Below are 21193 nucleotides of genomic sequence, written 5' to 3'. Positions count from 1 at the left end.
TTTTAGTGTCTGTTTTATATTAGAAAGCTAAAATAGGTGATGTAAGACAGTTTATCAGTGCTCCAATATTCTAATTTTGGTAAGTTTATTTATTATTTCTGTACAGAAGCTTGACTATTATTTTTTATCTAGGCCTAGCTAGCCCTGCATCAATTATTATTACACTTGAGAGTTCAGTGCATGTTGTGTCTGATCAGGTTATCCATGGAATCTGAGATCATTATTCCTTGGGTGTGTTCTGTGATTTTCTAAGCAAGAAGCAGCAGGGTTTTTTGAATCACTGTTTTCTTTATAACCACAACTTTAAAAATGTCAATGTGGAGTTTTTAAGTCCAAATGAATTTTTTTTTCCTGCAGGACAAAGCAGTGACAGTGAGGATCTCCCTGTCCTGGACAGTTCCAGTAAATGTACTCCTGTCAAACACATCAATGCATCCAAACCCCAGAAGATTTCCCGCTCCCCTGCCAGGGTGGTTTCTCCTCACATCAAGGATGGAGAGAAGGACAAGCACAGGGACAAGCACCACCACCAGAATGCTTCACCCAGAGTCTACAAATGGAGCTTCCAGCTCAGTAAGGATTCTAGAAATGACTTGGTTACAGGGAATTGGTGAGAAAAATGGTTCTGAAAGAATAACATGGAAATTTTGGGATTCTAAATTGTGTGGGCCTTTTCTGGCATAGTTATGGAAATGTGTTATCTTCCATGCTGTGTCTTACATCCTCTTAAGACCTGCATTCATTTGTTTGAAATCACCTTGACAAAGCTATTTTTTCTTTCCTTTCCACTTGCAGATGAACTGGACAACATGAGCAGCACTGAAAGGATCTCCTTCCTTCAAGAAAAGCTCCAGGAGATCCGAAAATACTACATGTCCTTGAAGTCAGAGGTAGCAACCATAGACAGGAGAAGGAAAAGGTTGAAAAAGAAAGACAGAGAAGGTGAGCTTGAGATTTGCTTTATGATTCCCATGAGGAGTTAATTTGTTTGGAAATGTGTGTAACTCACAGCAATTTGAATTGAATTGATGATATTTTAGAAGAAAGGGAAGTGTTACCATCTGTTTGTGTGTGTATTTAGAAGGAATATTTGTGGTATTTTGGAACTTGAACCTGACAGAAACATTTGCTGAGTCTTTTGTAACTGTGTGGTAGAAACTCAGATTTCCTAGTGCAGGTGTTTCCATTAGACTCATCTGAGTCTGAGTTACCTTTTCAGTAATTGGGTAAGGCCAATCCTGTGTGAATACAGCAGGAAAAGCAATTGGCAGAACCTCTATATCAGTTTTTTGTGCCTGTGCTGCTTTTTGATATCTTTTACACAACCCAAAACAAGGAAACCTTCCTTGTGAGCTGTACCTTGCTAACCTGATGCTGATGTGCTGTTCTGTGTGTTCAGTGTCCCACACAGGAGCATCCATGTCATCTGCTTCCTCAGACACTGGAATGAGCCCCTCCTCATCCTCTCCTCCCCAGAACGTGCTGGCTGTGGAGTGCAGGTGATAAACATTTCTCTGCCTTGCCAGCAGCTCTCTGCCATGGACATAAACCCTGAAATTCTGCCACAGAAAGCACTCAACTGGTTGGACATTGCCAAGTATATCCTGTACACACTTCCACTGCTGGACTGTACCTGTTCCCCCCTCCCACCCTCTTCTTTTGTTTAATTTACTGTTCAGAGAACTTGAGCTCATTGGTAACTGAAGGTTTGTAGGCACAACGTGGCATCCTTGTAATTGTGTTTGTTTTTGTTTCTTGTTTGTTTCTTTTTGTTTTGTTTTGTTTTTTGTTTTTTTTTTTTTTTCCTAACACAGAGGAAGGGCACTTATCAAATTTGCAAAGTTAATGTCCAATGAAGCATTCAGGTGTTCTAGGGTGATCTTAAAAAAAAAAAAAAAAAGCAAGTGCACCAAGCAGACATCAGAGTATTATCCAAAAGAACTGAGCAACTGCTGCACTTTCACCAAGCTGTGGGTAACTCTTGGTGAGTAGTTCCTCTTTGTGGAAGCACTTGCTATACAGAACTGCCAAAGTATGTGTTCAGCAATGTGCCCAGTTTTAAAGCTGTAAATGGGACAAAATAAATTGTGAAAGGAAGTGTAGTTGACTGAAAACTACAGTTGTAATAAGTCTTCCACTTTTTATAGGATTTTTGAGCACACAATTATGCAAATGTTTTAATGTTTATTAATGTTTACAGTGGAATTGTGAATAGGTTTTCAGTGGACTATCTTATCCCTTGACAAAAATATTTTGTCTTTTTTCTATGTAATTTCAGAGTTTTTATTTTGTTACAAAAAGACGAAAAATGAAATATATAACAACAATGAAGTTATTTAACAAGATTTCTAAAGCTGAAATTTTTGTGTAAAATAAGGTATCTTGCAACTTGTTAAATATATTTATTCAGACATTGGATGTTGTATTTTTATGTATTTTTTAAAATATTAATAAAATTGGAAAAAAAAAAATTCTAGGTTAGTTCACTCTTTGGACAAAACATCCTTCTCAGTTCTGGCTCTGCAGGAGGAGTTATCCAGTAGCCAAACCTGTACTTCCAATGGGTCTGTCTACACATCCTCCACCACACAGATCTGCCAGCAGGCATCTGGGTTAAAATAAAACTTAATTTGGAAACTTTGGCAGTCCTAGTACTTAACCTTGTTTGGAGGAACAAAATTTCTTGGGTTGCCCTTAAGATGCTTTGTCACAAGTTCTTGTGTTTGCTGTACTGCCGAATAAATTTCTATCTCCCAAAGTTGAGATGCACCAATAAATTAAAAGCAACTGTGTGTGCTCTGCCTGTGGATTGTCCCACAGGCTGATGCAGCTTGTAAATAACTCTTCCAAACCCATGTATTTAAAGCAGTTTGCATATACATTATGTATAAAAAGTGATTTTTTTAAACAATTTTTTTATTCATGTTTGTACATTGAAAGGGGGCCTGAGCCCCTTTTTCTGTGTTTAATATGCTGTAGAGTAATAACATAGATGCTCTAGACTGTATATCAGGATATTCTGGTTCCACACAGCAGAAGGTCAGGAGGAAACACTAGTGATGGCGTAGCATTACTAAAATTTGATGTTTCTTGAAATTTCATTTTACAGCATTTGTCAACTTGTGATTCCAATTCCTTCCATTTTCGCAGAAAATTAAAGAAAAAGTACTCTTGTAAATGCACTTTTTCTGTCTTTTCTTAAGCAAAGCAGAACTATTTCAATGTAAGATAAATATGGAGCTCACTAGACAGCGCTAATAAAGGCCATGTTTTAAACATAGGCTTTATATTCTATTTTTATTTAAGTGATTGTTCTTGTAAATGTCTGGACTTTACCCTAAATAGGAAAGTTAATCTCCATAAATTACTGTAAAGACTTTTTCAGAGCTAACTTTTACTTGTTAATCTTCTAACAGCTACGAATAAAAAGCAATACTCATTTAAAAGGAAGTAACATGGGTCAAATGTTTAATATTTACAGAAGCAATCTAAAATCCAGGCAGATAACAGGATTAATGCCATCTTGTGCAGATCTCTGATCTCTAACCTGTGTGCACACTGTGAGATCTTAAACAGGCACAGAGGATGGAGGAGCTGCTGCCCTGGCCTGGCTGTTCCCCACATGTGTTCTCAGCTGGCTGCTGTCCCTGTCTCTTAGGAATGTTTAAAACCCTGCTGGAAGGCTCCAGGTATGTTCCCATGGATCATGGAACCCCATTCCAGCCCTGACAGGGAGAATTTCCTCCCTGCTTCCTCTCCCACAGCTTCCCTCGCTGTGCTCACCCCAAAACCAGCTGGGGTTACTCTGGCAGAGCACTGAACCTGCAGCAAAAGATGCACTTGGTGCCAAGGCACAGCCTCCAGCCTGGCACTGATTCCCTGCTTTTTATCCTTCTGGGAACGAGCACATCAGATTATTCAGCAGAAGTTTGCAGTGATGTTTAAAAATTGCACAGGTAAAAAGAAAACCAGCTGGAATCATTGAACTGTCCTGGGTTAAAGGTGAAATCAAGATGAAACCCTAATAAAATCTATGATTTCTAACTCTACAATAATCCCCTTATTGAAGTCTTGTTTATATAAATTCCAAAGTGTCTTTCACTAGCTGGAAGTTTATCCTGTTGAAGACACACTAATTATGATTATACAGAATTGGGATTTTTTTTTTAATAAGAGATTAGGTATTGTGTTTCTGAGACCAAGCAGAAATAAAGCACCTTCTTGGCAGTCTTTGTGCTGTTCTTTTGCCTTCTGATCTTCTACAGGTTTTCCTCAAAATGGTATTTGCTATTTCAAGCTTCCTTAGGAGGTAAAAAAAATAAAATTAAGATATGGCATCCAACACTGTTAAAAAGAACAAGGTTGTGAGAGAATCAGACTCTTCCTTCGTTTTCTGCAATTGATACAAAGAACTGCCAGATTGCTGGCAGATAATTTATTTTGGTATTAGCAAAAATCTGAAAGATGGAAAACCTCAGAATGTTTCCATGCAAGGACATAAGGTAAGATTCATTTCCTTACTTGTTTTATTCATTTTCCATCAAGTGTATCAGCTGCATTTGTACTGGTGAGTTTTTATTTTCTAATGTGAAAGTTCAGAACCCCCAGTTAAATCCCTGCTTGGTTTTGGCTCCTCCATCAGGTTGCTGGTGGCTGGGAAAGTTTCTCCTGTTTAATCAGGCAAGAGAAGCAGAATTGTCAGAACAATAATAACAAATCATTGTTTTGACAGAGGTTAAACAGACTTTCAGTAGTAATTACCAGTGAATGAAAAGCATAACAAGGGCAAAGAAATGTTTGTCTTGCTGAAGGATGATGTGTCTGCCCTTCACAGGGAGCAGCAGAAAAGGTGATTAAATAACTGTTTGTGCTTTTGTGCGAGCTTCAGTCTAATTTTTTAGGAGGTGCAGTATTAGAACAGACACAATTTTTAAAATGGTGACATAGTCTCTTTTTTTTTTTTTTTTTGTAGGGGGAGCCATGCAGAAATGGCTACCAAAATTACTCAGGATGGCTTTGATGAGGAGCTGGGAGGAGAAACTGAGTCTAAGGATTGTCAGCTCCTGTGCCTCAGTCAGAAAATCCACTGCTGAGAGAGCCTTCTCTCTGCAGACAGGTTTGTCAACCAGATGGAATATTGCATTAAAAAATTATTACTTTTATAACATGTTCTTTTTTTTCCCCATTAAAATCTTCTTGGATAGCTGAGAGAGCCACATGGATTTTCTGGGCAGCATTTACTGGAATTCTTTAACAGCAGTAAGTCTAAGAAATGCTGTAGTCTTCTTTTTAAGAAAAAAGCAGGTTTGGTTTGATGACTTGAAAGAAATCTGACATGAGCCAGATTTACCAGCTGAAATAAAAGATTAATGTGTTCACAAAAGTATGTTGAGCTGTTTACTTCACTGCAAAAAAACTTCACTGCCCTTTGCAAAAATGATGCACTGAAATCTTGGTTATTTTCCTTCTCTGGTCTTGGGATTTTATTATTTGCTAGAGTGTGAGGCTCTGGAGATGTGGGGGCCATAATAAAACAGTGGAACCAAAGGGGATATTGCCAGAGGCTGTCTCACTGTAATTCCAGGGCTCAGAAAATGACATTTTGTAATTAGCTCCTACTATTAAGCTATTGCTCTCAGATTTTGAGAGTCTGTCATTCTCCCATATTACCTCACACCAAACAGGATGGGATTTTAAGAGGTCTCAGTGTTTAAAATTATTCACCTTTATCAGTTACCACTGAATTTATAGGATTTATTTGGGGTCTTTTGTTTGCTCCGAATATCTGTGAGTTTCTCGGATTCCACAAGTATTTATTTATTGAAGTATTTATTTATTGGTCCCATCCATTGCTTTGGATGGATATGTAAATTTACTTTTTGTGTTCCAGTGTTTTTGGCCTGATGATGTGTTTGTTTTAATGCCAGTGAGTGGTGGATTTTATGATTATCCCCAGCTCAATGACAAATGCTCACCATGCTGCCATTTAAAGAAAACCGAAAGGATCAAACTGTTGATTGTGAAAATTTTTCTAAGAATAGCACTTTTCTTGTGTCTTCTTGATTTTGAATTATCTTTGCTATTTATGGTGTTATTCTTGCTCCTTCCCATTGCAGAGATTCTGCAGTGGGATTCTGGCTGGATTCTGGCTCAGAGCAGGTTGGTTCTGCTTCAGCTCTGCAGCTGTTTGCACTGGTTAGCATTGGTTGAGACCCTTCTGCTGCTCATCCCTCACCAAGAGTTTCCAGAGATGAGAATTGGCTTTGTTTGATGCCCCTTTATTGAAGATGGAGGGAGAAGACCCAACTTTATTGTTCAGCATCTGACTCCACTTATTCACTCAATCAATCACTTTTTATAACCGTGTTAATTAAGTTCATGCATATTGCAAACCCGAGCTCACAATAGGTCAGAGATAACACACCAACTCCTCCTTATGTTTCCAATACCAAGATTTGGGCTCTCAAAATGATTTTTGCTTTCCCAAAACAGCCAAAGATAGAATATCTACTTGTTATGAAAAAGCTGCCTGAGAACTCTGGTATGCAAGGTTCTCAAGGTCTTCATGTTTGTCACTTTTACTTGTAATTAAAAACAACCTGAGAACTTCTGCTGTTTACAGAAAGCGGCTGTGAGAATTTTACTCCTCACAGCTGCCTTCTAAGCCATTTCTGAAAAAATCTCCAACACCCCTTGGCCTCAGTGCCCCAGCACAGCTCACTCACTGCACTAACCAGGGAAGCTTTGCTTCACTTTCCCTCTGGCAGTGTTTGCCAGCCAAGGAGAGCTGTGCTGGAGCTGTGCCAGCCTGCAGGGGTTGTCCCTGTGTTTAACCCTGAGCTGCTGCTGGGGGACACTGCCCTGCCTTGGTGCTGGGGTTTGGTGATTTCTCACTTTGCTGCTGTTCAGAGTAACCCAACAGCATTTCCATTCCAGCACTGTCGGTGTCTTCAGCTGCTCCTAAACTCCTCCTCTAATCCCTCATCTGGGTACAGCTTGACCTAATTTACCCTGCTCCTGCCAGCTATGCCAGTTTCATAAGGAGGGGTAAGATGTGGAATTTGTATTAAATACTTTGCTATATTGCACAAGAGCGTGTTTGCTTTCTGCTTTAACAAGGAACTTGTTTATGTGAAACCTAAAACCATATCTTTTGGTGCTCCTTTATTTCCCTTATGAATAAATAAAGCTATTTTAAAAGGAAAAAAAAGGAAAGCCCCAACCCTTAATTCCTTCTGCACATGCTCTGCTTCCCACCCTGCAGGTGACCCCTGTGTGCCATCCCAGGGGCATGGACAGGGGCAGTGGCTCCCTCAGGTGGGCAGGACAGTCCCTCTCTGATGAGGAAATGTTTTGGCACTGGAACCAGTGAGAGGTAAAATTTTATGTTGGTCTGTGCAAGTATTTGAATGTGATTAACTCAGAATGTGAGAGCAGCCCCACATAATGCTGTGGGAATAATTATGGAATGATGTTATCTACAGGCAGTGCAGGAGGGAGCTGATCTCTGTGGCTGAGGTTTGGCTGCTGCTGTTCTTGTTTCCTGCTTTTGCTTTGGAGAGCCCTGAACAATTGATGGGAATGTGATTTCTGTTTGGCTCAGAGGCCCTGGGCAGCATCTCCATGCAGGGTAACACCTCTCTGTGCCTTACATTCAGGCCAGAGCTGGTTTGTATAAAACCTTTCCTGTTGGGCTGTCCCAGTGCCCAGGGATGCCACTGCTCCCTGCATCCCCTGCAGTGAAATGTGTTGTCTCTTCTTCCAGACCTTCCATAAGACATTTTCTTATGTCTCAGTTTGGATTGGAAAGGACTCTCACAGATCATCTACTTGCACCCCCCCCAGGAGTATCTGCTTGTGCCCCAGCAGTCTCTGTGTGCTCCAAGGGTGACCCTGCCCCTCTCCTGGTGCCCCAGGATCCATCCTTTAAGTGCCTTTTGGTGCAATATAGTCAGAAATCCAACAACACTTTAATCTGCAGAAAGTCACTAATGTACTTCCCCTGATCTAATTCCAGTTGTTGCTGAAAATGTTGTAACACATTCATTTTACCTGACATTTATTGTGAAGAACCTGCTGCTCCCTGACACCAAAACACAAAGGAGTGTGAAGTTAAGGTAAAACATCATTTTTAAACCCCTCCAATATGAGGCAGAATTGTAACTTTTTGAGTTCTTTTAATGCTGTCCTCTGGAAATCCAAGGTTTAGGGTTCAGAGGCTTTAATTGCTTTTACAGCTTTTAGAGTTTGGGCCAGACTCATTCAAGGAATTTTGGAGCTGAGCTTAATGGACTTCCTAAGCTTTGAACTGGATTCCTCAAATGCCATGTGCTGACTTACCAAGTAGCTGAGAGAAGATGCTGAAGCAAGAGCTGTTGCTAAGCTCCAGTTCCCAGCATGGGGAATGCCAGAGCACACAGGATTTGCCTCCCTGCTCTGCAGCCACAGCCACACTCAGTGTTCACCCACACTGCTGACAGCTCTGCAGTCACTCCTTTCCTTGCCTTCCAACAGAGCTCAGCAGTTGAAGCTCTCAGCAGGGGATTACATAAATTGGAGCTTTGCTTTTATCCTGGAGAGAATTCAAGGAGCCTCCATTATAATCTTCCAGCTGATTGATCTGCTGGCTGTGCCAGCACTGTGCTGTCCAGGCCACTCTGGAGCAGGCTCTCATTTGACCCTTGCTGCTGAACAGGTTCTGGTTTCTGTGTGTGTGTGCAGCAGGAAGGATCTGTGTTCCCCACTGCTCTGCACTGAGCATCTCCCCCTAATGAGTGTCTGTTTACCAGCTCAGTTTCCTTGAGCTGATTTTTGGCAGGCTGCCCTCCCCTCCCACCTCCACTTTGGCTCACTTTTTCCTTTCCAGCTTTCTCAGTACTCCTCCCTCAGCAGCTTCCCCTTCTTCACCCTTTGCTCCTTCTTCCCTCAGAGTGGGATCCCTTCCTGCACCTCCTGTGCCTCAGCAAGGTGATTCACCTCCTCCTCACACCCTTAATGGATTTAAGAAAATGCTGTTGTCTTTGTAAGGATCCAGAGTAAAACCATTTTTATCCGATTTTATATTATTTATTTGTATCACCTGGATGCTTTAGTTACATGGATGTATTTTATTTCCAAGCTCAAATATATTTGTATTGTCTGTATGCAACCTGTCACCTGGATGTGAAAGACCACAAGATTTTTGTAGAGAAACAGAGCTTTGACAAAATTGATTATCCAAACCTGAAAGTGAGTAATTTATTAACTAAGTCCCTCTAAAACTTGCTTTACCTTTTTAAAAAGAAATCTGTCCTAATATTTAAATACTTTCCTAGCTCCAAATACAGAAATGAGAGGAAGCCATTATTTTTTTAACTCCCTTCACTTCAGCCCCAAGGTGCTTTTTTCAGAAGACATGAAAATCCTCCACTTTTCTCAGTTAAACTCTTCAGGCACTTTTCTGAGCACCTCTTTGCACATGAAAAATCTCAGTCGTGGATTATTTTCAAATGTTTAACAGAAAGAGCTGCTTCAAGGAAAGCCTTCAAGTCTTTACTATACACGTATTGATTCAATTTAGCTGCAGCATTTGTGGCCTGATTGTAGCAAACAACGTGGACATTTTTAGCCTGATATTCCTTTGAAAAAACAGGACACTGCAGACTTGCTGCCTTATTTGGGCTGGTTTTCAGCCTTCACTGTTTCAGTGAGCTCTCCTCCATCTCCAGGGTAACGAGGCACAGGAGGAAGGGGCTGTGGTACAAACACAGGGATGTGGGGCTGGAGGCCCCCACTGGCTCCTGGCACCTTGGCAAGCCCAGGAGCAGGGCTCCAGGCAGAGCTGCAGCACACAGAGCAGTGGCTGGTTCAGGTGGCAGGGGCACTGTGCTGCCCCCAGGGGCCAGGGATCCGCAGCTGAGTTACTCAAGCTCTGCTGGAAACAGAAAGGTAAGAGAAGGTAACAACAAAAAACTCCTCCTGCTCTTTCTGTTCCTTGTTGTTGCCTCTCTATCAATAACAGAACCTGGCAGCTGACATGGAATGGCTCTGGTTCACTCCTCATCACCTGGAGTCTCAAAATTGCTGCTCCTGCTGTTCAGTCCCCATTGTCCCTGGGTTTTATGAGACCTGAAGCACAAGGTGCCTGCTGTCATTGCACTGCACTGATGCCCTGACTGCAGGATTGCAGCTGTCAGGATCCTTCCAAAGCACTGCAGTGTTTGTAACCCGATGCAGCTGCCTTCCAAACCCCTCTGTGGGCTCCTGCAGCAGCAGCACAGACCCTGTGCTGTGCAGAGCCTGGATTTCCTGCTGGCATTCACAGGAGAAAGGAGGTGTTGAACAAAGCCTGGATGTGGCACTGGGTGCCAGGGTTTAGTTGAGCTGTTGGGGCTGGGTTGGATTTGATGATCTTTAAGGTGTCTTCCAACCCAGTGATTGTGTGAATTGTGTGCAAACTGCAGCAAACTCAGAGCCTGGAGGGTGTCAGGCCAGGAGGCCGGGCTGGCAGGAGCCTGTGGGGCTCCCTGAGGGAATCAAGGGGTGCACAGGAGCTGCCCCAGGCACAGGAGCTGCTCATGTCCCCCTGCCCCTGTCAGTGACCAAAGAGAACCTGGGGCACCCCTGCCTGAGCTCCCTCTGGCCTCTCTCAGCTCCTACAGCAGCAGTGAATGCACAGAACTCTGGAGCAAAGAGCCCCCAGCAAACAAAATGCTGCTTTCAGATGTCCCAAAAATGGCTCTTGGGAAAGAACACACAGGTGGATATGGCTCCAGCTGATTTTATTTGAATTAAATAAAAAAGTATTCCCCACATTACATTGATTCATCTCAACCAGTCTCAGCAAAAGGCAGGTGAGCCCTCCCACCACCCCTGAAATTCAGACACAGTCTGTGGGCCCTGGGAAAAGTTGTATGTGCATCATTCCCTTGTGGAAACAAACTCCACTGCCAGGCCACCAGGACTGAGCTCCTGTTTAACCCTTCTGCTCCCACTGCCTGAGCAGCACCCACAGCTCTGCTCTGAGCTGCTGGACACACATCCTGACAGCAGGAATCCCCCAGTGTGTTCTTGGCACAGCTTGAGTCTGAGCACAGAGCTCTGCTCTAGCGAGGTTGGCTGAGCAGTCCTGCCTTGGCTGCCAGAGCCTCGTTCTGCTGGATGTGGTACTCCTGGAATCTCATGGAGATCCTCTGTGTCATCTTCAGATACTTCTGCAGGCAGTTTTCTGAGCATGTTATCTGCAGCAAGAGGGAACACAGGGCTTCAGACAGCCAAACACATCCCCAACCAGGACCCAAAATATCACAGGGATAAACAGTTGGGTGAGTACATCTCACACTGTCAGGATGAGGGCAGTAGAAAAAATGAAGTTGAGTTTCTCTGGTATGCCTGAAACATTTACTAATATTCATTCTCTTGTTAAAGTCTCCATGGAAAACACCCTGGACTCAGGAGATACCATCCTTTTGTCCCTGGGCTCCTCTTGTGGAATTAAAGTACATATTTTGAAATTAATAATAAATCTATTAAATTAGTGAATTTTGTTTTAATTCTGTTTACAAACACATACTGGCTGTGACAGCCAAATGTGATCTGCTCTTTGCTAACTCAGTTTAACCCATTTTACCCTTGTTCCCATTGGCTCTGGTACCTGCCTTGCCACCAGAGTACCTCAGTCAGCTGGACTGGGAAATAAATACCAGAGTCTATTCCATCCACAGTATTTTTCAAATTTAAAGTGGTTTCTTTCTTTAAGTGTAGAGAAAGAGTTGTGAGATTATTTCTGAGCTACAGTCCTACTAATTGGATATTCTGTGCCATGGCTCAAAAGTAACAGATTTGGGTGGAAAGGAAAGGTGACCCCTTTGCCTGGGAACACAGCAGACATTGCTTTGGTTCTGCTCAGTGCAGGGGGATGTGAAAAGCAGAAGGGATGAAATGGACAAAACCCCAGCAAGCTCCACACAGCAGCCAGCCCCTCAGCCTGGCAGCAGCTCCAGCCAAACCTGCTGAGCAGGAGCGGAGTCTCCCTAGGAAACAACAACTGGAGCTGCCCCAGGCCTGTGTGTGTGAGCCCAGACTTGCACTGGCACCTGGGGGAGGAAAGAGCTCACAAGTTGGGTTTTATCAAGTGCAGGATCCCAAAGGGGATCTGTGGAGGTATTGATCTCAATTATTTAATAAGGAACTACAACTCTCCAGAGAAAATGGGAATTTCCACAGCAGTGTCCATCTCGACAAGTGTCCTGTTTCCAGACAGGTGCTCTGCAGGAAATCTCACAATGGACAATCTGGCAGAATTTCCCATAAGAAAGATTTTTCCTAGTTCCTCTGTTAACAGATGGCTCCTGTGCCACCAGACATGAGCCCTCTGCAATCCACAGAAGCAAAAATAGGCAGCTCACAATCAGAAATTGGTTTGGGTTGGGATGGACCTTAAATATCACCTCATTCCAACCCCCTGCCATGGCAGGGACACCTCCCACTAGTCCAGGCTGCTCCAAGAATCTTAGGAATACTTTTTTGGACCTAAGTAATCTTTAATCCAAAATAATTATGACCTGTAATAGAATTCCACTAAAGCAGATGCAGAGAAGTTTAGGAAAGAAGAAATCTGTCTTGGGAAGCTAAGAGAGCTCTGTTCAGGGCAGCAGAACCAAAGCTGGAAGGACACATGAGTTTTGCCTGGAGTGAGGAGTTGAACTCCAAGGAAGCAGAAAAGGCTCCAAAAATGGTTCGTTTAAAATATTAGACTTCTTGTTTTTCCTGCCAGCAGAGTCAAGGAAAGGTTATTAGATTTTTAACCAACAAAATGATTAGTCTCTGAAACAGCCTCTCAACAGGCAAGGAGAAGCAAAATCATGCAAGTAATCTCATGGAGAGCTTAATCTTTGTGCAGATGGCAGCGTGAGGGAGCTCCCTGCAGTGCAGGGAAGTGGATTGAACAGCAGAGCTGTGTTCCCATGACTCACTACAAGGCAGGAACGTGGGCAGGTAAACAAATATTTCAGCAGGATTCCTCAAAGGGTGAGATGCAGGCTGTGGGTGGGCAGCTTCCTGTCCATGGAGTCACCTCCATGAGCAGTTACAGCACAGGAACCTCCACTGACAGCTCAGGGAATGAAACACATGGAATTGCAATGAGCAGCCAATAGTCAGTGGGGACTGGGCAGATTCTGTGTGTCACAACCACTTCTAGGATGGTTTTAGTGGAAGGAACCCTAAAGAGCATCAGTTCCACCCCCTGCATGGGCAGGGACACATTGCACTGTCCCTGGCTGCTCCAAGGCCTGTCCAAGCTGGTCTGGGATGGGACACTCACTTGGAAGCAACAAGCCAGACATCCCCACTCCACTGCCTGGCTTTGTACCTTGGTTTAAAGATCAAAACTCTCTGAGTTGTTTCTGAAATTGGAATGCTGCACAGCCATTCTACCAAAGGACCATCAGAAGCCATCACCTACCTCTTCTGGTTTCACATCTCTGCTAGTGAAATCCTTTATGCAATCCACAAAGCAGTTTTCTGTAAGTTTATTGTATGTGCCAAGAAACTCCTTGAACTGTAAATAAAAATTGGACAATGAATATTAAAAACACCCATAAAAATCAGTGTTTATTTTTCTTATATACAACTGCATGGTATAAGAAAATCTGAATGGAAAGTCCCTAGAAAAATTTACTCTCAGGCAGAAGATTTCAGCACCAAAAGCCGCTCATACACAAAATGCTGTTTGCCAATGGTCACCTGCTGAAATTTTGGTTAACTCAGATAACTCAAGAGTTTGTCCTTCCCTATGCACTTCACCTTCCACTCCCTGGGACAGAGCAGCACAAGACTTTCAAAGGCCCCCCTCCCAAATGCAGCATCTCACCTGCTTGATCTGATCAGCCTCTGATATTTGTCCAGCCATGTTCCACCTCCTGTGGCTCAGTCACCTGAAGATGAGGATAAAAGACAAGATTTAAATAAAAAACATAAATATGAACTGCAACATTTTACATCAGAGTGGAATTTCGTGCATCCTTGAAGTGTGTTTAAATGCAACTTTGCAAGCAAACTCCCAAGCCATTCACTCAAAGGGGAGTTACCTGTTGGGAATGTATTCAGTTAGAAAAACATCCAAGATAATTCCAGGAATGAAACCTTACCAGAGCCACCTGCTAACTGCTGTCCTTTAAAGGCTTTTTGGGTGTTTCACACAGCTGAAGTGACTAACAGAATGCCTTATTTATTTTTATAAGTGCTGTCAGATTTACTAAATAAGGTATGGCAGGAGCTGGGGAAGAAGCAAAGTCAAACACTTTCCAGCCTTGGAGTTTCAGAGACTTTAGATGTGATCTGTAAAAGGAAAAAAGGCAAATATAAACTGGCAGTCACTGAAGAGATGCAGCACAAGGTGCAGGCCTGGTTTCTGTGCAGCTGCACCAAACACCTGAACTACAGCAAATGTTGTGGTTATTGTAGTGAATGAAATGCAAGAAAAACAGAGAACAATGAAAATGGAATGAAACAAAGAAAAAGGAATGAGGTTAACAGCCATGGATCTAAGAATTTAAATAAGCATCCTCAAGGAAGACTCACATTCTTAATCCAACACAGTGAACAAGTTAAGGCTTGAAAGCATCCCTGCAGGTTTCCTAGAAGACTGAAGCTTTGTCTCCTTTGCCCTTCATTTCCATGTTATCTAACACCTGTTATCACAATGATAATGCAAACTAATATCATGTGTCAGCAAGAACAAGGTCCTTAGTTTAATTCAACTTGTGGAAGAAAAATGAGCACTGCAGTGCAATCACTTGGGAAAAAATGTTCTTTTAGTCCTTTAGCAAGGGCTATTTACAATTAATGTTCTATTATTTGCCAATTTTTGGGCAAGACATTGATGTTTTAGAGAGCTTTAGCTACTGCAGTCTCCCAGCAGGGGGAAGGGAAGGGGTACACAAGCTGCCTGAACATCAACAAAGAAACAGCAACAATTATTTCTACAACAGCAAGAAAATGAAGCAACTGAAAACAGCATCAGGGAGCTCTCACAAGAGTGGAGTGTCCCTACAGAGCAAAGTGTCCCTACAGAGTGGAGTGTCCCTACAGAGTGGAGTGTCCCTACAGCCCCTGCCAGCAGCACAGGGATGGTGACATCTGCCACTGACACCACACTGGATCCCTGCACAGGGAGCCAGCTCAGACTGCAGGCCAATGGCACAGATGGTTCTGGGATGTAAAATGCAAGAACTCCTCAAGGCCAGGCAGCTCACACAGGTCATTCAAAGGAGAACCTGCAGGATATGGTGGGAACAAGGAGCCAGGTTCTATTCAGGTGGTCACTGAATCACAGACTGGTTTGGGATGGAAAGGACCCTCAGGATCATCTCCTTCCACCCTGCTGCCATGGCAGGGACACCTTCCACCATCCCAGGCTGCTCCAAGCCCCTCCAGTCCTGGAATACTTCCAAGGATGGGGTCCCACAGCATCTCTGGGCACCCTGTGCCAGGGCCTCACCATGCTCAGTCAAGGACTTCAGTATCTAACCCTGCCCTGTGGCAGTGCAGAGCCACCACCCCTTGTCCTTATCCTAAATCCCTCTCCAGCCTCTCTCCTCTCCCCTAAGCCCCTCATTTATTTCAGGAGAATGGACATGCCCATCACTGGAGTAACCAGTGGGAAGTGATGGTAACTCCTCTCTCCTCTCTCAGCCTGTGAGCCAACAAGAGCAGTGACAATTCTCCAGGGCAGGTATGTGGATAATTCAACAGAAACTGCAGGGAGCACGTCTGTCCCCTGCCCAAGGCAGGAAGCTCAAAGTTTCACCTGTCAGTGCCATTTTCCCACACTCAGGTTGCCTCATAATCTGTGTTTATGGCAAACCTGATCCCTGTCCTCCTGTGATCTGGCAAGATTGGAAATGGCAGATTGAGACTGGAGTTTCACAGAGCTCTGGCACCTGGGAAGGGCTCTGATTCACATCAGCACAGCCTGATCTGAAGTGCCTGAAGCTCTTGTCCCTGTACAGGCATTTCACACATTCCACAGGGAATTACACGGCTCTGCTGCACCTTCTGCCATAAATCAGCCTTACATCTAAAAACGAGCTACTGAACATTGCCAGGAATGTGCAAACCTGCTTTGTTCCCAAGTATGCTAAATGTACTCTCTCAAGATTTCCTGCTGCTTCTCCCCTTTCCCTCCAACTCTGCAAAAAGCTTTTAAAGGGTGATGGAAGAGTGCTCTGCACCTCAGCCAGCCCAGCCCAGCCACCAGGCTCCTGCAGGCTCAGATTTAATCCCGTGGGCTAAACACGATTTAAAATTCAGCACCGCCCCTCTCAGCAAGGATATTCACAGTGCAGGAAGCAGAATAAACCTCTGCTGCAAGGGACACACAGCCTGGATGTGCTGGCTCACCAGAAGGGAGCAAAAACCGGGAAATCTCCCTTCTTGAAAAGCCCTGGGGCTCTTCCAAATACAGAAGTTTCACAAGTCCCTCTGATCAAAATAAACAAGCCCTGTGTTTGGGATTTTTCCTCATCTTTTTAGAAGATCTTTCTACATTTTTCTGGGAACAAGGTGATGAAGAGCCACTATAAATCCCTCACACTTGTAATCCCCACTAACCATCTCAATCAGCTATAACTATCACCTACTCCATAAAAAGAAAGCTGAAATGTCTCTTTAAACCTTTGCTTCCGGCTGCACACAGAGAACATCATGCAAGAGTTTCTGAAAAGGAAAACGAAGGGTAAAAGAATCAAGTCAAAGAAATGTGTCACAGAATAAAAATTTCGAGTCAAAGAATTGTGTCAAGGTAAGCTCCCCACAGCTTGTAGAGAAAGTTATTTTATCATGGGGGATTACTGGGCTACAACTGGATTTCCATCAGATTTGAAAGAAGACCAAACCAACTGATTTTAAGAGGCCAGAGGCATTTAATGAATTGAGGACAGGGTGAAATGAGAGGGGCCTGTCAGGAGCTGGGATAACCAGGTGTAGCTGGTGCTCAGCTTGCTATCACTCACTGCCTCCTGCATTTGGCCTGGACCTTGCTCTGAAGGAGGAGGGATCAGAGGTGGAAATCCAACACCAAAGATGAGTGACCAGCGTCAGCCTGACCTCAGGCACCAGGAGAGCCTCTCTGAGCACACCAAACACGTGTATGGGCATCAGGCCTGAGGAAAAATACAGATTTCCCCACAGCACTCTCCTATTTAAGTGAGATCACACCTGGCTGACGCTTGATAAAACCACAACCTGAGGCTAACAGCTCGAGCTTTATTTATTTTTGCTCTTTTCCTTCTACTCCATCCTCCAGCTCTCCCCTCCAAGAGCACATTGAGTTCCTTTCCCTCGGGAATCACCCAAGCCCCGGCCCAACACCGGGCACAGAGCGAGGATTTCCCCATTGAGGGCCCTCGGTAGCGCTCCCGGACCCTCATGGGCCACGGGGAGACTCCCGGTGTCCCCCGGGCCCTTCACGGGGAAGGTCCCGGTGTCTCCCGGGCCCTCACGGGGACGCTTCTGGGCCCTCACAGGGAGGCTCCCGGTGTCTCCCGGGTCCTCACGGAGAGGTTCAAGGGCTCTCCCGGGCCCTCATGGGGAGGCTCCCGGTGTCTCCCAGGTTCTCCCGGGCACGGGACCACTCCTGGTCCCTCCGGGTCCCTCAGGGACACTCCTGGTCCCTCAGGAGCGCGCGCCCGTTCCCGCGCCCGTTCCCTCACGCGCTCCGGGCCCGCGCGCACTCACCGCCCCCGCGCCGGCCCCGCAGATTCGCCACGCGCGCGCGCGCACGAGGAAGGGCCCTTCCAGGGTCCAGGGCCGGGCCCCGCAGATTCGCCACGGAACCGGGCGAATCGGCCGCGGGCGGAGCCGCCGCTCTATTTACCCTCCCGGGCCCGCGCGTTTCCCGCCGGACGCCGTTGAGGGGAGGACCCCGCGCGTTTCCCGCCGGACGCCGGGTAAGGGGACGCCGTGGCCATGGCACCGCGCGCTTCCGGTGCCGCCGGCCGGGCCGGGACAGCGGGATAGCGGGAACGGGACAGCGGTAACAGGGCTAGGATAGCGGGATCGGGGACGAGATAGCGGGAACAGGGACGGGACAGCGAGATCAGGGCTAGGATAGGGGGAATGGGTCCGGGATAGCGGGAACAGGGCTAGGACAGCGGGATCGGGGACGAGATAGCGGGAACGGGGACGGGACAGCGAGATCAGGGCTAGGATAGGGGGAACGGGGCCGGGACAGCGAGATCGGGGCCGGGGTAGCGGGATCGGTGCTGGGACAGCGGCATCGAAGCCAGGATACCAAGAACGGGACCGGGACGACACCAGGGAACGGGAGCGGCAACGAGACCAGGACAGTGAGAACGGGGCCGGGATAGCGGGATCGGGACAGCGGGATCGGAGCCGGGATTAGGGCCAGCACAGCGGGAGCGAGCGGTGCTCTCTCAGGGTCGGCAGCCGCGGGAGGGAAGCGGAGCCCCCGGGGCCCTTCCAGCTGTCCCGGCTCCGTTCCCGTTCCCCGCCCCATGGAGGCGGAGAGCGGCTCGGGCAGCAGCCCGGACTCGCTGGGCAGCCTGACGGCGGCCGAGGTGCTGGTGCGCTCCACGGCGGCCCGCAGGAAGGGCCCGGGGCCGGTGGCCGTGCAGAAGCTCCGGGCCGGGGGCTCGCCCTACCCCGCGGAGCCGGCTGCGGACGGAGCTCCCCGCTGTTCCCGGGCCTCGAGCGGCACCGGCGCCACCCGCGACTCCCCCGGAGCCGCCTCAGGTGCGTCCGGGAGCGGCGGGTGCAGCACGAACGCTGAGAAGCGATTTCAGCCACGGAGAAGTTCTGTAATTAAGGGATCTCTGCATTCTCAGCTGGCAGCAGGGTTTGTTTTCCCGAGCTGTTCTGCACATGAGGGCACGGGGGCCCTGGCACTGGTGCCCACAGGAGCTGTGGGTGCCCCTGGATCCCTGCGAGTGTTCCAGGCCAGCTTGGATGGAGTTGGAGCAGCCTGGGGCAGTGGAAGTTGTCTCTCTCCATGGGAGCAGGGATGGTTAATCACTGGTAAACATCCCTGGTTAAAGGATGTGATGTCTCAGGGTTTAGCTTTTCTGTTTTTCAGATTCTGTTCTGCTTTAGTGTGTGGGTCTGGGCTTCATATGAGGGAATGGTGAGCTCTCTGCACAGAGCAGGGAGACAAAACAATTCCTGCTCCAGCTGGGCACCAAGGACAAATGATCCAAATCTCAGCCCCAAGAGGACAAACAGTGTGGGCTGGAGAGAGAAAAACAAGGATGGGACTGCATGGGCTAAAGCTGGAATTGGACAATTAACTCCAATATGCAAATGGAGCAGAACTATAAAAGTGAGAGACCCCATGACCTGTGATCCATTTTTGTGGCCATTTTGGTTCACCTGGGGTGTAGCCCTGGCAGAGCTCTTGTGCTGCCCAAGGTGGATCCATTGAGGCCTCTTAATAAATCCCTGCTTTATTCTTTAACTCTGTCCAGCCTCTGTTCTAGGTCAGCCTTCACAGGGCATCAGTTGTTTAATAATGTTCTGTTTTTCAGAGGTTTCCCCATGCTGTTAATCGAATTTCTCATTCAGACTCACAGAATTCATTTGATGTTTTTAAGCTTCACCTCAATCTCTGTGCTCATTTGTGTTATGAAGGTCGTGATGTTTAGGCATTCAGAGATAAGGGAAATGTGGAGCTGTACAGAAAATGCACCACAAGTGATTCTGACCACAGTAAAACTGCTTTTATTTTAGGAGTCCTAAGCACCAAAGCATATCCAGAATGCCTGCTTCCAGTTGAAAATTCTGAGCCCATGTTTTTATCCCAAAAGGTAAGAAAAGCTGCTGCTCCCTCTTGCAATCCTAAGCTAAGAGAACACTGCTTTCTTCAAAAAACTGTAGCTCCTCTAAAAGCAGCACAAGATTTTGGCTCAGCCTCTGCACCACAGCTGTGCAGCTGCTTTTTCTTTTTGAGCTGCTGCTGCTATGATGTTATTGCTGGTGCTTTTGGAAGGGCTTTATTTAACACTTCATTCTCTGTGTGCTTCATTCTCTGTGTGTGAGCAATCCTAACCTGTCCAAGTTTAGCAACTTCTCTAAATTTCAGCAGGTACAGTTTCACTACTTCTTTAGCCATAAATGAGGAAAATAAACTTATTTAGCATGTAGAATACATGGTTTTGATTTTATTTGTATTTGTGGAGTTTTAGTCCCTAAAATGCCATGGGAGTTCTTGCCAGCAATGTCCAGACCCTTCTGTGGCAGAGGTCTTGTCATGTTTTGTGCCAAGACCTTTGTGCTGCTGTGTGCAAATGGTTCCATTTGTGTGCTCAGGAATTCCATTTGCCTCTAAAATTCTGGCTAAAGAGGCTTTGATCTCTGCTTTTTCTGCTCTTGTTCTGAAGGATCCTCCTAAAGAAGCTCCAGCACAAAATGGTCCTTTGGTGCTTCTGGAAAATAGCAGAGGACCTGAAGGTAAAACACATCAATCACCTTTTTTTTTGTAAAGAGATTGATTAATTAAAGGAAAAGGGAGCTTTTAGGTTTTTTTTTCATTATAGAAACTTCTGAATGAAAATATTCAAAGGTTGCTTTGATAAAAAGATGATGATTGTAACAAACATTCTTTAATTTTGCAAATTTTATCTGATTCTTGCTGGCATTAATTTTTTTAATTAACTGAGCGGGACTTCTGCCAGTGTCCCAGAGTTGAGATTCCTTTTGTTAACCAAATATTCATGTTTCTGAATAGACAGTCTGGGAAGAGGCTTGTTTTGATTACCTTTCCTCTTGTGAATTATTGTACTACAAAGGTGTATTTTTCTTCAAGCAACCTGTACCAAAAAAGTGTATTTGTAATCCTTAAGAATCCTAGAAATCACAATGTCAGTGTCTTTTCCTTTAATTGCTGAATCTGCCAATTTCAGTCAGATTTAGGGAAGTGAAGGCTTTTTAAAGAAAACACTCTTATGCAGGTTTCTTGGATATCTTGAGCTGTGTAAAGGAGAAAAAATACAAATCAATACCCTATGTAAGACCAAAAATCAGATTTGCTTCCTCTGCCCAGCAAACAGTGGGTGAGGGAGAGCCTACAATGCTTTCAGCATGATTTGCACCTATTAAGAAAACGTGTTGTAATTTATGATGATTAGGGAAATATTCTTTCTGGGGTTTTCTTAGTTAAATTGTTTTCAAGTCAGAATTTGCAGCATTTTATTGACTG

The 21193-nt window shown here is 45.3% G+C and overlaps 3 protein-coding genes across 9 annotated transcripts in view; 2 read left to right on the top strand and 1 right to left on the bottom strand.

Moving 5' to 3' along the window:
* The window catches only part of ARID4A (AT-rich interaction domain 4A), a 46534-nt gene extending 44592 nt beyond the window's left edge, over positions 1 to 1942 (top strand). For both annotated transcript variants that reach the window (XM_074543983.1, XM_074543982.1), the window contains 3 exons: positions 358 to 573; positions 796 to 942; positions 1400 to 1942. In XM_074543983.1, coding sequence (XP_074400084.1) covers positions 358 to 573; positions 796 to 942; positions 1400 to 1503 — 467 coding nt within the window. In that variant the 3' untranslated portion in view covers positions 1504 to 1942. The remainder of the gene's footprint in view (positions 1 to 357; positions 574 to 795; positions 943 to 1399) is intronic.
* An 8801-nt stretch (positions 1943 to 10743) lies between these two features.
* TIMM9 (translocase of inner mitochondrial membrane 9) lies at positions 10744 to 17878 on the bottom strand. 3 transcript variants are annotated; one of them, XM_074543986.1, is made up of 5 exons: positions 17719 to 17878; positions 14130 to 14319; positions 13853 to 13916; positions 13445 to 13540; positions 10744 to 11219 (listed from the first exon to the last, which is right to left on the bottom strand). In XM_074543986.1, exons 3-5 carry the CDS (start codon positions 13889 to 13891, stop codon positions 11085 to 11087), a joined length of 270 nt encoding a protein of 89 aa, XP_074400087.1. In that variant the 5' UTR covers positions 13892 to 13916; positions 14130 to 14319; positions 17719 to 17878; the 3' UTR covers positions 10744 to 11084. The 3 variants fall into 3 exon arrangements, with proteins under 3 accessions (XP_074400087.1, XP_074400088.1, XP_074400089.1); XM_074543987.1 differs by lacking the exon at positions 17719 to 17878 and adding an exon at positions 14563 to 14671; XM_074543988.1 differs by lacking the exon at positions 14130 to 14319 and having other exon boundaries at positions 17719 to 17871.
* Positions 17879 to 17937: 59 nt separating this feature from the next.
* Positions 17938 to 21193, top strand: part of KIAA0586 (KIAA0586 ortholog) — a 69828-nt gene continuing 66572 nt past the window's right edge. For all 4 annotated transcript variants that reach the window (XM_074543979.1, XM_074543981.1, XM_074543978.1 and 1 more), the window contains exons 1-3: positions 17938 to 18735; positions 19726 to 19802; positions 20376 to 20445. In XM_074543979.1, coding sequence (XP_074400080.1) covers positions 18498 to 18735; positions 19726 to 19802; positions 20376 to 20445 — 385 coding nt within the window. In that variant the 5' untranslated portion in view covers positions 17938 to 18497. The remainder of the gene's footprint in view (positions 18736 to 19725; positions 19803 to 20375; positions 20446 to 21193) is intronic.

This window comes from Zonotrichia albicollis, chromosome 6, assembly GCF_047830755.1.
Source record: "Zonotrichia albicollis isolate bZonAlb1 chromosome 6, bZonAlb1.hap1, whole genome shotgun sequence".
Classification (NCBI taxonomy): Eukaryota; Metazoa; Chordata; class Aves; order Passeriformes; family Passerellidae; genus Zonotrichia; species Zonotrichia albicollis.
The sequence above is the reverse complement of the archived record's forward strand: the minus strand, read 5'-3'. Positions and strand labels throughout refer to the sequence as shown.

Excerpts from the sequence above, each read along its gene's own strand:
- TIMM9 (XM_074543986.1), bottom strand. The coding sequence starts at position 13,891 with ATGGCTGGACAAATATCAGAGGCTGATCAGATCAAGCAG. Across the intron at positions 13,541-13,852 it reads AGGCTGATCAGATCAAGCAG|TTCAAGGAGTTTCTTGGCAC; the intron begins GTGAGATGCTGC and ends TTTTATTTACAG. Across the intron at positions 11,220-13,444 it reads GAGATGTGAAACCAGAAGAG|ATAACATGCTCAGAAAACTG; the intron begins GTAGGTGATGGC and ends CTCTTGCTGCAG.